Source organism: Coffea arabica, chromosome 8c (genome assembly GCF_036785885.1).
Source record: "Coffea arabica cultivar ET-39 chromosome 8c, Coffea Arabica ET-39 HiFi, whole genome shotgun sequence".
Taxonomy (NCBI): domain Eukaryota; kingdom Viridiplantae; phylum Streptophyta; class Magnoliopsida; order Gentianales; family Rubiaceae; genus Coffea; species Coffea arabica.
This window is the reverse complement of record NC_092325.1, coordinates 42,618,594-42,633,211: the sequence shown is the minus strand read 5'-3', so window position 1 is coordinate 42,633,211 and position 14,618 is coordinate 42,618,594. Positions and strand designations below refer to the sequence as shown.

Here is a 14,618-nt window from a genome sequence, read left to right as displayed (position 1 = left end):
AGTATTGTAAAAACTAGATAGAAATAAGGATTTTAGATAATTTACCATAAATTTTTGAATCCTTTTTCAATTTTTTTTAACCTTAGAGTTTGTTAAAACCCAAGTTTCGAATCTTGAATCTTAACGAGTTGAGATCGAGTTTAAAAATGTATATTATCGAGTTGAGTGAATTGAATTACATACTCGCTTGAGTATGCATATGTGAAAATGCATACTCGATTCCAATCGTTAACACCACTACTCGAAATACATATCCACATTTCCCCAGTCAATTTCAACTAAGAAAACAGATTTGCTGGTTTCCTGTTCTTATGCGACAAATTCAGGATTGAGTCGTCATCAAAGGAGTGGGCAAAATTAAAGTTTCCCGATATTAAAAATGAAAAAGGGCTGTACAAGACCAAAATTAAGACCGTACCATAAGTTTGCTTGATTCAACTGTTTTTCTTCTTTGATTCGCCACCATGTCTTGTAGAATACACCTATGTATGTATCCTCAGTAGACTACACTATAGCAAGCATGGATGCACATCTATCCATCTTTTGGAGTAATTAGTAATTACCAACAAAACACACACACACACACAGAGAGACGAATCAAATGAAATTAATCAGCTACTGCATCATCAACCTAGAAATTACAGCAACAACAGATTAGTGAAGTACTATTCACCTCTTCATTTCAGATGGAGTAATAACATCTATTTTTTCTACATACCCTGCATTGAAACGGATTAAACACCCAAAAAAACCATAAGCAAACTCTTAACCGAAACTGAAGGCCCTCCATATTGAACAAATTACACACCCGATTACTTCTCTTGGTCCTTCCCTTCCAATACACTACCGAGTCCACCGACATTAGGAATAATCATCCTGAGTATCCCATTCTTCATCTCGGACTTAACCTCCTCAACTTTACTAAAGTCAGGGTCAAATTCAAGGCTTCCCCCATAAGTCCTCCCAGAAGTTTCACTTTCATGTTCAATTTCTCCTCTCCCAGCAAAAAATACAGTGTTGTTCTCCACCCAAACTCTGCAACCATCCTGGGCAATCCCAGGCAGGGTAACTCGCACAAGTATACCATCCTTCAATTCATCTACTGCCACCACGTATTTTGGGCCTCCTGATTGAAATGGATTCTCCATCTTGAACTCCTGTGGCGACCCTTTAATTACAACTGTAGACCATGAACAAAACATTTCAAGTCAAACTACAACAGGAGCACATCCGCTAGTAAGAAAATAAAAGGATGTTTCGTGGGTTGAAGGAAATACGAGGAGATTCCTGGCTGTTGCTGGTCTTTTCGCCTATTTCGCGGCCCGATTCTGATGCTGCCGTGGTGGACGACTTGCCGGCGGACTTGGAGCAGAGGAAGCGGTCGGTCAAAGTTGAGGTGGCCGTGATAGGAGGTCTGAGGCGGAGGAATCTGTTCAAAAGAGTACAGCCGGTGGTAGTGGTGGTAGCTTTTTTGACGGTGCTGCCTACTGCCGCAGAAGCCATCTCTCTGTTTTTCCTCTTCTAAATTTTTTTAGTTTGGATTTTAGTTTGGTTTGGTCTGCTTCGGGACTCACTTAACGAGGGTTTACGTGTTTCACGAAATATTTATTTATTCCAACAAATTTTTTTTTTTTTTTTTTCAATTGACTCGGGCATTACGTTAATTTTCTAGAATAATAGCCTTGGGTTGGGTATAATATAATAAGCCCAATGTTAGACACGTACCGTACCATACCACCGCCCAAAGTGCGGATGCCCAGTAAACAATTTGTAGTCTTACACTTACACTAGTCTTATTCTAACGTATCGGATTCAACTGAATCAAGAGCAGTCAAAGGGAGTAATTCTCGCTTCTAAATCAACCATGGTCTTGCACTAATTTGTGACTTTTCATCCTTTCCTCTCCTGTCACATTGTGGGAATTGATCCCTTACCAGCTGATACTCTGATCTCTAGGTTTGATGACGAGGAGATACCAAGACGGGTTTATATCTGGATTTTCCCATGAGATGGATGAAAAAGGAAAACAGAGACGGCGGCAAATTCACAAGCCACACTAGTGTCTCGAGCAGCTGATCATGAACTCTGTTTCAAGCAACATAATCGAATAGTGCAAGCAAGTCTCGTTTTGATTCCAGAAAGCAACACGGTATAACAAAAACCAGAATGAGTAGGTCTCAATCCAGAGTAAGTATCACCTATTAACACCAGTAGCATACAAATATCAGTTGCATATAAACATAGCCTGATAACAGCCATCCAGACTTAAGCGGCAACCACGCATCCCATCAGAAACGCAATCACTCAGCTGACTGACTCTATATTGATTTCTGTGACTTGATAACCATTCTCAGAACACCAGCTTTAATTTCGCCTTTCACTTCCTTGACCCAACAACACCCACACTGAAAACCAAATCTCCCAACATAGCTTCTTCGGCTGCCATCATAGTAGGAACCCTTAACCCCTTCCCCAGCAAAGTAAACAAAGTTATCCTTGACTTTCATGGAGAGACCTTCCTTTGGGACATCAGGCATGTCAATTCTCATGAACAATCCACTGTCACTTTTCTTATCACAAGTACAGAGCCATTTCGACTCCATAGTTCCATTCGATCCAGCTACCTGGAAAGGATAAAATCCTTTAACCTCAACTGCACCACAAACATTAAGGAAAAAAAAAAAAAAAAAACGAGCGTTACCACGTAGCATTAGCATTATTATCAACCAATGCGCTGTCACCCTTCATGACAAACAACAGTGTAATGATGATTTGTACCTGGTGGGGCTATGAGGGGGATGCTTCTCAGCCGAAGTAACAAATTCCCAATACTGTGTTCCACATTCTGGGAATAATCAATTCCTGGAAAATGATTGCTAGAGGTAGAGAAGCCAGGCCGAAAACCAGCACCCTTCAAGACCTTTTAAAAAGAAATCAACTGGTTAGATATCACTGTTAATCTGAAGTATCAAGTTCAATGATCATCTGTTATTCAGTAATATATCAGGACACTGTAACCCTGAACATTAGCATTAATTTTGAAGTTCTTTTCCCAGTTGACAGTGCGAACGAGGATAGTGACACCAGCAGGCATGAATTTGAGCCTCGTCCTTCGACAGTAGCTATGGAAGTTCGGATTATCATACAAGTCTTTTAATTATGCTTCAGAAGGTCGGCTGAGATCTAAATCATGCCACAAAAGACTCTTGCATTTTGATATGGATATACCAGAAAGATTAACCTGATTCTGCTGACAACTAGCTGCTACTATTCATCAAATAACTTCTAACCAAGATTAGGATAAGCAATACTCAATATACTCCCACAAATGTACTTGTCCCGTCCAAAGTATAGAGAGATTGCTAGTTTAGTTTAGGAATATGAAGAACAACATCAATTTAACCCAGCAAGGCCAGTAAATCTACTCAGTGCACTGTGAGCTATTCCCGCATCACTACAGATATCACAACAGCTACCGTGGCATGCATTTCAGCGGTGGCAAAGTGGCATTATCTGAATCTAGAACAGGAAACCAAACATATTTATGCAATTATCTACTGGTATAACCTACGAAACCCACCAAAAAAGAGGAATCAAACAAATAAATTTCAGGAACTCAATAAGAGCCTAGAGGAATTAATCACAATCAGAGGTTCAGAACTCTCCTGCAAGGCCGCAACCCTACAATCTTACCATCAAAATTTAAGGAAAAGCAGAGGCAATCAATTGTGTTGCTCAAAAAAAAAGAACAACCCATCTAAGATTTCAAGCATTTCCACATCAGCAGCCCATAAACTTTCGTGCACTTGGAATGAAACATCGAGGGAAAAAGCAAAAATCAGTAATAACTTAAACGGATCTCACTAATCAACATTGGCTGATGGATAAAATACTAAAAAAAAAAAAAGAAAGAAAAGTCTAGTCGAGAACTTAGTCATCGAACCATCATTGTTGATAATTCATTTTTGTGCATCAACTGCCCCTCCATGGCTCCATCCCCACCCCCACAAATGGGGAAGACAAAAACACACAATAACAACAAAAAACCAAAAGGGGAAAAAGGGCTTATCTGCAAGGATCTCCTCCCTCTCTCTCTCCCTCTCTTCTTCTTCTTCTTCTTCTTCTTCTTCTTCTTTGTTTTTTTTTTATTTTTATTTTTTTGTCTCAGAAAGGTATCAGGTCCTTTTCTGCCTCTAAACTATCACATGCCAAGATGTATAAGTGCCGTTTTAACTTAGATCAATAAGTGCACATCTTTCACTGAGATCAAGATTAAAGCTGGAATAGTACAACTAAGTAAAAACACCCGAGCAACGAATCATTTATCACCCAACAAAAACAGCTTGAAGCAAAGGATGAGGAAAAAAAAAAAAGCAAGAACTTGAAATGAAAAAACAAAGATCACTTTACCATCCTAAGGACTCCATTTTTTACGTCAGTTTTGACATGCAGAATCTCCACAGGATCAGAGTTGAAATCAAGTTCGCCGCGGTAATATCTAGCTCCAGCTTCATGATCCGTCTCTTTAGGGGCTTCTCCAACAAAGCTAACTTTTTTCTTATCCCAAGTCACCTTCACATTTTCCTCCTCAACCCCGGGCATGTCGACCCTCACATACAGCCCCTTGTTCATCATCTTCTTAGCAGCTTCTTTCTTCTGTCTTGGATAAACATTCACCGTTCTAGCTTCATAGCCTTCTTTTGGTCCCTCAATCTGGTATGGGTTCATCTGGAAAGGTCCCTCTGCACAAAAATAAAAAAAAAACACGAAAATGTTAAGTAAAATACATCATAGAAAAAGAGAAAAAGCCAAGGAAAATGAAAAGAAAAAAAATGAGGAAATGAGACAATAAAGCGAGATCTTTTTTTTTTTCTCTAACCTGTACTTTTCTTCAAAGCGCCGGTCAGGGGATGGCGGTCGGTGGATGAGGAAGCGCTGCAGCTGGGCGCCACACCTTTGGCGGTTGAAGAAGTGGCCTTGGTCTTAGCTAGTTGTTTGTCAGCCTGAGCAGCCATTGTTAGTTCTTCTGTGTAAAGGGGTTTTAGGAGGGTTTCTGTGCTTTATGATTTTCACTAGCACTAGCACGCCTAATAAGAGAAAAGCAGTAGACACAGCATCATATTAGCAGCAATTTTACTCTATAATCTTTCAGCTAAATACTAGAATTAGTGCCAAATTAGCAGAATCTTGTACTCCACTTAACACTAGACACTATCATTCGTTCAAAATTTAACCCAGAGATTGAATAAGATTATTGCACTAGATAGCAGAAGAATTGCAGATATTCCAGTGCAGTGCATGTCAGAAAGCATCCCAATTGCATGAATTTTTTGGATATGGTGTGGAATAAATTACACCAGCTGTCCTGTCCTCTGTTGCTGCCTCGGTGGTAGTGGTAGGTACTCACTCCTGCTGCAATTTGGATTTTTTGGGAAACTGTCTGTACCAATGGGAAAAGATATATAATTACCCTCAGCAATAAGCGTTACCAATTTCGGTTTGAGTCCATCTACCAAAAAAAAAATAAATCTAAATCACGCGACATTTTTGAATGATAGAAAGCATTTTTAAATCACGCAACATACATTTTCGAATAAATGACAAAAACAAATATAGGAACATGTGAAATTAAGGAGGTTAACTATCTTTTAATTTATTTTTATATTAACTCTCATATGTTGTTTAGTATAAAATTTTTTTCTTTCAAAATACACCAGCTTTTCTCCCACCTTCTTTGTTTTTTTTTTTTTTTGATTGATAAGCAAAGAGAAACTTTATTAAACCACTGAGCTTTGATTCAGTTGCCACAAAAAAGGGATTAAATCTCTCTTTGAACTGTAGGTCAGGAGTTTGAACTACACAACTATAGTGGGATTTTTCCATGACCTTAAATGGGGTACATTTCATTGCACATTAGTATTTGCAGCACATTGTTTAAGGGGATAGATCTAACTGGGTGTTTTTGATCATATTAAATCCAAAGAATGTGATTTCTGACTAACTTTACTTTATTAATCCAGAGAATGGCATGCTAATTTTAATCCGATGCCAAACAGCAATTCGAGTTTGTGAGTGTGAATTCAAGTATGTATTAAGTGTTGAGCCACATTTGACAGTAGTGTAAAATGGTGGTATTTTCTCGGAATAGGTTATATACCGTATGAGGTGAGATTGAAGATACATCCATCGCAACAGAATGAGGAAATTTTATGGGTTTAATAAGGGTTTAGTGTTTCCTTGAAATGATATGAGATTTTACAATTTCAACGGTTTCGGGTTTCCATTTTACTGTACTTACACTTTCTTTACAAGAAAAGAATTTTGATGCACAAATTGGTCCGCCATGCAGCGTACAAAAACCACAGCATCTTGGCACTTAAAATGCAGCCAACCACGCACCCACGCTCTGTATATAACTTTTGACAAAAATCAAAGGCGTAGGTAAATCCAGAAGCAACAAACACTCCAAAAGTTAAAAACTAGATTGCTTACCAAAAAAGCTAGAAACATGTAATTAAGTTGGTGAGGGACAAACTACGAGCTACTACATTAATTTAGTCCGTCCAGCAAAGCAAGAGCTAATTAATGGAGTCCTTTTGAACCAGCTTTGTTTTGATCTTTTCCTTTTGAACCAGCATCCTCAAAACTCCAGCTTTGACATCAAATTGCACATCTTTCACGTTGCAGCACCCACAATACAGTCTGAATATTCCAAAATACGTCCTTGTACTATTGGAGCTGTCATCCTCTGAGCCCTTGACGCCTTTGCCACCATAGAACACCGAGTTGTTCTTAGTTCGAAGGGAAAATCCTTCCTTCGAAACACCAGGCAAGTCAGTCCTGTAGAAAAAGCCGAAATCATCTCTATCAGGAGTGCATTTTGACTCCAGACTTCCAGTTGCTCCGCCCGCTTGGAATGGATAGAACCCTTTAAGCTCAGCTGTTGCAACAAGAAAAAAGAACAGAGTTAAATGTTAGAGAAAAACAACACTAGTAGTATATTGTTCCTTGAACGAGTTATAGTAATGTATGACCCTCAAGTGTAAGCAAACATGGTAGTAACTGGTATCAAATAATCAAATGAATCAATAAGACCGGACCTGGTAGGGCTCTGAGGTAGAGTCTGTCCACAACCACAAAGGTATCACTACTCACTCTCCCCAAAACCTTGATACAACCATAGGATTCGAAATGACGGCTATTAGTAGAGAACCCAGGCTGGAAACCAGAACCCACCAAGACCTTTAAGAGCCAAAAGGTATCAGATATGTGAACCAAATATGAAATTTATATTGCAGTCCTGTCAGATTACATTACGGATATGAAGATTACCAATTAACCCTGGCCTAAAAGCTAGAACCTCTTTCATGAATTTTTATCCTGTAATTACTGCAAGAATTTCCAGCAGGATAAACTTGAAGGCACGTGCCTCTACAGATTCATACCAAATTAACTCGCAAAGATACAATACTGGACAGTTTAGATTCTTGCGTTTTAGGATTATATCTTCGTTACTCACAAAATTTTACGAGTGGAATCCAAATCCCAGTCATGGTATCAATTACGAGAAAATTAATCACCGTATAATTACTTAGGCCAAAGATCATTTACCATCGTCAGAACTCCATTTTGCAGATTAGTTTTCACTCCATAAATAGCAACTGGCCCAGAGCTGAAATCAAGTACTCCTTCGTAATTCCGTCCTCCAGCATCATTCTCAGTTTCTCTAGGGGCTTCACCAACAAAGCTGACTTTCTTCTTCTCCCATGTCACCTTTAAATTTTCCATTTCTACGCCAGGCATGTCCACTCTCACATACAATCCTTCCTTCACTGTCTTGGCTTCATACCCGGTTTTTGGCCCATCTTTCAGATCTGGGATAATCTGAAACGGCCCCTCTGCAAAACGAAACAAATAACAAAGAAAAGGGTAAAAGACAAAGAAACAGAAGCAAAAAAAGGGAAGTGCTTATCTTTCCCTCAAAAACATAAAGAAAATGAAGTGATTATCTAAGATGATAGTAACCAAAATACTCTATTATGAAGAACAAGAAACAGGAAAATGAGGAAAAAACAAAGAGAAAAAATGAAAGCAATTTTTTTTTTTTTTTTTTGTGAAATAGTTTCTAGTACATGTTAAGCTCAGATTAAACCCAAAACAATAAATATCTATGAAGTGCTTTTCTTTCCTTCAAAAAATGAAAATGAAATCATTATGCAAGATGGAAAAACCGAAATACTACTCTGAAGAAATAGAAAGAGCATGAGAAAAATACATATGAGAAACAACGACCCAAAAACCAAAAAGAAAAAGAGGAAAGAGATATTCTTTATTTTTTATTTTGTATTGGTTTTCTCTAACCTAAACTCTTTTTCAAGGCTCCACTCATCGGATGGACGATGATGGACTTGGAAGTAACATCTGGGGGAGTTGAGGAAGCAATCTTTGGCTGCTGTTGCTCAGAAGCCATTTTTTTTAGGTTGAGAGGTTTCAAGAGGGTTTTGAGCTTTTGATGTTTCTTGTCGAGAGAGAAAATGGCAAGTTTAGTAGTATAGCAGGTTGGGTTGACGTTTTCACTAGGCTTAGACTAACAATAAAAGGGTTCTATTGGTTTAAATTAGGAAAACTTAGCTACAATGCTAATATTGGGATTAGCTCATAACGAAAAGTGAAGCTACCTAGTTAATGAGCAAAAACTAGTTTTCTTGGCCAGATAGTGGATAAGAACGCCTTTTTTTTTTTCGGTAGTAGGAGCTGATATTGTATATTACTTTTGATTTGTTTCACCCTATAGTAGGCCCAGTACATCCAGTCCTATATATGGTAAGGAACTGGGGTGTGGGGTGAACGGTACTGCACTGCTTCATTATAATTGTTTCTGTTTTTATCAGTTTTTACTTCCATTTCTTGTTATAGTATTTTGGTTTAAGATTATTTGCAATGGGCTTCTTAATGGATAATCAGCCATTTGGATCCTATCTTTCCACAATGTGAGTTTGGAGTAATTCAATTTGCTACAAAAATAGTTCAATCGTGATGTGTGTTTAGAGTGATTTGATAACGCTTTGCAATTAAAGCTGGTAATCGTACTGGATAGCTCGTAAGCTGAGCTCGACACGGTTCGTTTTTCTCAGTAAACCAGTCGAATTCAAATTCTATACATACTCGTTTATGAATTGAGCTGAGCCGAGTTGGACTCGTGAACTACTCGACAAGCTCAAAATATAAGGATATTAGTATCATTTCATTACTGTCCTAATTTTTCTTTCCTCTTCCTTTTTCCATAGCCCACTATGCTCGTTAAACTTGACTCGATTTTCAAATTCGAGTTCGAGCTCGAAACCAAATTTGACGAGTCGATCTTGAACAACATTTGAAGCTCGAACTACTAATCGAGTGAGATCGAGTTAGTTTGATAAATGTTTGAGTCAAGTTCGATTAGCAGTTGCTTGAACTTGACTCGACTCGACTCGATTAGTAGCACTCTCTGCAATATGTGAAACCAACAAAAATAGGAAAACACTTATAATTAGGTCTAAGACAATGAACACCTATAGATTGAAATAATGAGGTCGAGTTAGATAGACTCTATTGAATTTAGTTTAATGGAATATAAGTTTTGTTTAAAATAACATGACTTAATCTTGACAACCTCATTTTCAGGCAGCAAGCAGACTTGTGTCTATATACTTGCAATAAGAAGTAATTACAACGATAATTACTCAACATATTTTACAAGAAAATTTTGCATTTCAACTAAAGAATTTATTTATAACGTAAAGATCTTTCCACTGCTCCGGCCAGTATCCGAGTAGCTTGCAATCTTTCTGTGTACTTGGAAAAGCAAAGTCACAATGCATATTTAAATAGGTTCGGCACAAATGAAATGAAGCATTTTAAATAATTGGGATACATTATTATCTTAGTTATCACCATGGTGTACAACCTGTTCCAAATAATGTTTTTTTTTTTTTTTGGCCTTTTTTTCTGTGACAATTAGGACATGACAAGGTCCTGTAGAAGAAAGGTTTGTGACCTTAATTTTATGCGTGGAAAAATTCTAACCTAAAATGAATGTAACCAATCAACTCCAAAAACAGCTGAACACTCGTGTAATTATGAATTTGCACAAGCTTTTCATCGTCTAGCATTCATTTGTTAACCCCAGATGGGCTCTATAATTTGCCTGGTAAGATAGCGAGACTTGAAATTCGAGGAATATATCGGCCACTTAGATAATGGTCACAGAGATCTTGTATGGATCCTTGTGCAATCAAGCAAAAATGCCCTGGCTCATCCTCTCAGCTGAATTAATAAAATCCATCAAATTGGAAAAGGTTCTACAACTACAGATGTAGGAAACAATTCAAAATCAACAACAAAACTGAGCAAGAAGCAATGCATACCACATTTAATTAATAAAGCTCAATGGTTTCATCAAGTGAAACCAAAGGAGGATTATTGAAACGATTTCAACTAAAAAAATTCTCCAACTAAATAGTTAATTGGAGCAACCACATGGACAATTCAACCGTATTTTCTTGAAATTCATTGCCCATGAAAGCAAAGAAAACAAGAGAAATAATCACAAACGCCATATTCACTCTCCAAATGCAGCCCAACACTAGGCTAATTCAATTGCTAGTAAGTACTGATTACTGAACATAATCCAACCAAAAGGTTCCCAATAAAACCCATGATTTTTTGGTTAGCAAACTCACTCAAACTTGGCGTAGATTAGCACTCTCTTTGTGTGGAATCAACATTCTAAGAACACCATTCTTCACGTCAACTTCGATCTTGCCTGCATGGAAAGTGTCTGAAGGAATCTCAATGGTAGCACTGTAGGCCCTTCTGAGTTTCTCAAATCTTGACTGCTTATTGTTTCCTATCCCCTTCACATAAACAGTCCCGTATTCATTCCAAACCTTCACATCCTCTTTACCAATCCCCGGCATCTCCATCCTCACGTACAACCCTTCATCCACATGGTTTATCTCGTAAGCCCCGCGAGAGCCCGAAGTCTGGAAGGGGTTGATGTATTCATCAGAGTACCCACCTGAAATCAACACAAAAAACGAAATCTAAATCGACCCTTTTCACCAGAAGAAGCAAGAAAAACAGAAGAAATGTGGGGAAACTAATTACCGCGGTCAATGGGAAACTGTTCAGAGCGGGGATAAGAACCACCCAGGGCATTGAGGGTCACGCGCGGTTCGTCTCCTAGGATAATAGGGATGCTGGAAGTGATGGAACTAGTTGTTATTGGGGCAACGCCGGCGGCGGAGGGTTTAAGAACGGTGGCGTTGAGGAATCTGGTGAAAAGGGTCGAGGATGCAGGTGAAGCCGCGGTTCTCCTCATAGCCATGAGGAAAGCCATGGAAATTGAATTGACTTCTTTTCCAAGAATTCACTGAATCTGGCGGGCTTCTCGCTTCTCCCACCGCTGAGCAGTAGTAGTTTTTTACTGCTAATTCTTGTTGTACAAGAAAAGGACCTCATACGAGTATTAAGTATAAACTACGAAGGAAACTAGGATTAAATAAAATTAATAGAGTTTGACTTGGACCGGAAATGAAAATTTTTGTTGAGTCATTTATATTGCTATTTTCTGTAGTTTTTATTAAAAAATATATTGAATTACTATTTTTAAAGTTTTTATAAAAAAAAATACATTGTATCGATTTCATGTATGAAAGATAAAAAAAATAATTAAAAAATGTGTTCATGAAAATATAAAAACTGTTTGAAAAAAAATTAAAATCCAAACAAGGCTATTATTATTATTATTATTATACTTTGGTAGAGGTCCAATTGTACGTTAGTACTTCATATATATTGAAAGAAAGCTATTATGCAAGTCCATAAACAAATAGCTGTAGTTACTTTTATGTACGTTAGTTATCATCCATTCTTTTATTAAACATATTACCACAACAAATAACCCAAGAAGAGTATAAAAGGTAGCCTTTTTATTTGGAAACAGGATATTAAAAATGTTTAGTAGCATACTGTTTCAAATAATGAATTAATGTTAAATAGCAAAAGATAGAGCTATTTCACACTAAAATAATTTTGACTTTACCCCCAACCAAGAAAAATAAAATGTTGACCAAAACAACACGTATAAATTACTTCGTTTCCTCACCACTCAAGTGAAGGTAACCAGAAAGTAGTTTAGTTGTCAGCGCGGTTTGGTGAGTCCTTTAACTTTGGTTAGAAAGCCCAATTCTCCCTCCGAGGAACCACCCATTCACTCGTTAATCCATGTTTTGATTATCTGATGATTCTGAAATTGCGTTAAATTTTTTCTTATTCATTTTTCCTGTTATGTTGTAGAGCGTCACTATTCTATTCTACCAGAAAGAACAAGCGTGCAGTTGTTTGGTTCAGTTGCCAAATCTCGCACAATTTTGCCAAAAGAATGCATATTAGTAGCTTGAACGCACAAGGCAAAGATAGGCTAATCTGCACAAGAATCGCCTCCAATTAATTCGCATGAAGAATAGGGCACTGGCCTAATCACTTTCTCTTTACCTTACCAGTCCATTTTTTTTTTTTTTTGATAACACAAATAATAGTTCCAGGTTTTGGCAATTATTTTCTTAAAAAGAACATCGGTCACATAAGCAATTTATTTGCAGATTGTTTCAGATTTGCAGATAATATGACTGATTTCTCCTTTCTACACACGAGAAACCCACATTTTTTATATATTAAAAAAAAAAAACTCTCATTACAAGCTTTGGGAAGAAAGGGAAAAACTAAAGTAACGAAGAAGAAGATACAAGCTCAAAACAAGAGATATCATCATAACTCCGCTTCTTCAAGTGTCCAGACAGCCAGCATTTACAAACTCTTCCCTCACTGATAATTCACATTTATTCTCCTTAATCCACTCTCTTAACCCTGACCACAAAAAGGCACTAAGCCTTAAACAAAACTCCCAAATTAAAACCTCAAAAACAACCCTTCATCCTAAACGTGTTTCTTGATCATTCACGTTACGCAGAGAACCTTTAGTTTTAATCAACCTTAACCTGGAACGCATCTTTCCTCTCTTCCTCCTCCACTTTGGGGACGATTACCTTCAACACTCCATTCTTCATCTCAGCCTTGACCTCCTCAATCTTGTACAGATTAGGCGGCAAATCAAGCCTGCTCGAGTACCTCCTTCCATGTTCCTCCTCCTCTGACTCTTTCACGCCTTCTCCTTTAATTACCAGAGTGTTCTGCTCTACTGTGACCTTCACGTTTTCCTTGTCCAGTCCCGGCATGTCCATCTTGATGTACAGCGCTTTTTCGTCCTCCCTAACATCCCAGCCCCTCCTCGACACCGCTGCTGGCCCAAGTTCCCGAGCAGCTAGAAATGGGTCTTCCATGAATCTGTCCATCAGGTTCAGCAACTGGTTCACGCTCCTCGTCGGTGAAAATGGATCAAACACATCTGCTCGTTTTTCAACAGGGAAAAACATGTTAACCTCCTATTCCACACCATTCACCAAATCACATATCCAAATCAATCAACCATCAAAATCACATTTCCCATACCCAACTGTCAAGAAAATTTTGAAGAAAATAGCTAAACACCATTTCATTATCGAGTATCGATCGTCGAATTAACTAGCTAACATCAGGCCAGTATCAATTAAGGCATCGAAGATCTTTTTGTTTTAAAGAAAACGAAAAAAAAATTTCCTAAATAGCTCTAAATTAATTGACTCTTACACATAACAAAGACGGAGGAACAATATTGATGAAAACAGGGGGAATCTAGTACCTGAAAAGAAGCTGGGGAAAGAGTCACGTCGGCGAAAGACACCGCTTTCGGGGCGGCGTTCGACGTCAACACTCTGGTCACCCTCACCATAAGTCGTCATCTGAGCATTCGTAGTGAAAGAACGCGCCATCGAAGGAGCGGCTGCAAGGGTACGAAGAGAGCCAACATCCATAAGCTTCATGAGAAGAGGTGAAGAAACATTCGCAGCCCTTCGGAAAGCAAGCGAGGAAGCCATTTTCACAAGGGTTACCGAATCTGATTTCAGGTTGTGAAAGAGTACTAGTAGAATATCAAGCTTTGCTTGGTGACTGACCGTTGTGAAGGAGCGGAGAATGGGCGGAGTGGCCTTATAAAGGAAGGCGGTGACGTGGAGAAGGGGAAAAGGAACGAGCTGGAATCAGCGGGAGGCGCATCTCTCTCTTGTGTGGAAAATTCCAGAGTGTGAAGAAGTTTCTGGAGGTTTTGTTCTAGAATCAGGACTTCGGGACTTGGATTGATCCATCTCAAGGGCTAGGAATTCCCTCCATCGTCCACAAAGCTGAACTTTGGGCTTGGTTTGGTTGTGTATGTTTTCAAATTCGGACCGGACTTGTCCATCGGATCCATCGAATCAGGAATCAGTCAAGTGTTTGGTCCAAATTATCCTAAAAGATCAGGTGGATAAAAGTTCGATCAAATCCGATCAAAAACCAATTTTGACTGGAAGACTTGGAAGACTGGAAGAACTGTTTGGAGTCAAAAGAAAGGTCAAATATTTTTAATATTATGTTTTGACCCCTAAGTTGTTAAAAATTATTAATATATCTCAAATATTTCATACTTTATAAATGTTATTCTA

The 14,618-nt window shown here is 38.3% G+C and overlaps 5 protein-coding genes across 7 annotated transcripts; all 5 read right to left on the bottom strand.

Annotated features, from left to right (window-relative positions):
• Window positions 1-602: 602 nt before the first annotated feature.
• On the bottom strand, window positions 603-1,589 carry LOC113703263 (14.7 kDa heat shock protein). The gene is made up of 2 exons (XM_027224571.2): window positions 1,278-1,589; window positions 603-1,180 (listed from the first exon to the last, which is right to left on the bottom strand). Exons 1-2 carry the CDS (start codon window positions 1,501-1,503, stop codon window positions 813-815), a joined length of 594 nt encoding a protein of 197 aa, XP_027080372.2. The 5' UTR covers window positions 1,504-1,589; the 3' UTR covers window positions 603-812.
• Window positions 1,590-2,108: 519 nt separating this feature from the next.
• Window positions 2,109-5,360, bottom strand: LOC140013872 (putative 57 kDa heat shock protein). 2 transcript variants are annotated; one of them, XM_072064086.1, is made up of 4 exons: window positions 4,880-5,360; window positions 4,411-4,742; window positions 2,779-2,920; window positions 2,109-2,653 (listed from the first exon to the last, which is right to left on the bottom strand). In XM_072064086.1, exons 1-4 carry the CDS (start codon window positions 5,013-5,015, stop codon window positions 2,319-2,321), a joined length of 945 nt encoding a protein of 314 aa, XP_071920187.1. In that variant the 5' UTR covers window positions 5,016-5,360; the 3' UTR covers window positions 2,109-2,318. The 2 variants fall into 2 exon arrangements, with proteins under 2 accessions (XP_071920187.1, XP_071920188.1); XM_072064087.1 differs by having other exon boundaries at window positions 2,428-2,624.
• Window positions 5,361-6,351: 991 nt separating this feature from the next.
• On the bottom strand, window positions 6,352-8,564 carry LOC140013856 (uncharacterized). 2 transcript variants are annotated; one of them, XM_072064052.1, is made up of 4 exons: window positions 8,362-8,564; window positions 7,612-7,898; window positions 7,101-7,242; window positions 6,352-6,940 (listed from the first exon to the last, which is right to left on the bottom strand). In XM_072064052.1, the coding sequence occupies exons 1-4, from the start codon at window positions 8,468-8,470 to the stop codon at window positions 6,579-6,581; spliced, it is 900 nt and encodes a 299-aa protein (XP_071920153.1). In that variant the 5' UTR covers window positions 8,471-8,564; the 3' UTR covers window positions 6,352-6,578. The 2 variants fall into 2 exon arrangements, with proteins under 2 accessions (XP_071920153.1, XP_071920154.1); XM_072064053.1 differs by having other exon boundaries at window positions 7,101-7,167.
• Window positions 8,565-10,385: 1,821 nt separating this feature from the next.
• Window positions 10,386-11,488, bottom strand: LOC140013838 (23.6 kDa heat shock protein, mitochondrial-like). Its single transcript, XM_072064026.1, has 2 exons — window positions 11,149-11,488; window positions 10,386-11,059 (listed from the first exon to the last, which is right to left on the bottom strand). Exons 1-2 carry the CDS (start codon window positions 11,378-11,380, stop codon window positions 10,722-10,724), a joined length of 570 nt encoding a protein of 189 aa, XP_071920127.1. The 5' UTR covers window positions 11,381-11,488; the 3' UTR covers window positions 10,386-10,721.
• A 1,167-nt stretch (window positions 11,489-12,655) lies between these two features.
• Window positions 12,656-14,216, bottom strand: LOC113703359 (small heat shock protein, chloroplastic-like). Its single transcript, XM_027224701.2, has 2 exons — window positions 13,781-14,216; window positions 12,656-13,447 (listed from the first exon to the last, which is right to left on the bottom strand). The coding sequence occupies exons 1-2, from the start codon at window positions 14,013-14,015 to the stop codon at window positions 13,026-13,028; spliced, it is 657 nt and encodes a 218-aa protein (XP_027080502.2). The 5' UTR covers window positions 14,016-14,216; the 3' UTR covers window positions 12,656-13,025.
• Window positions 14,217-14,618: the final 402 nt, after the last annotated feature.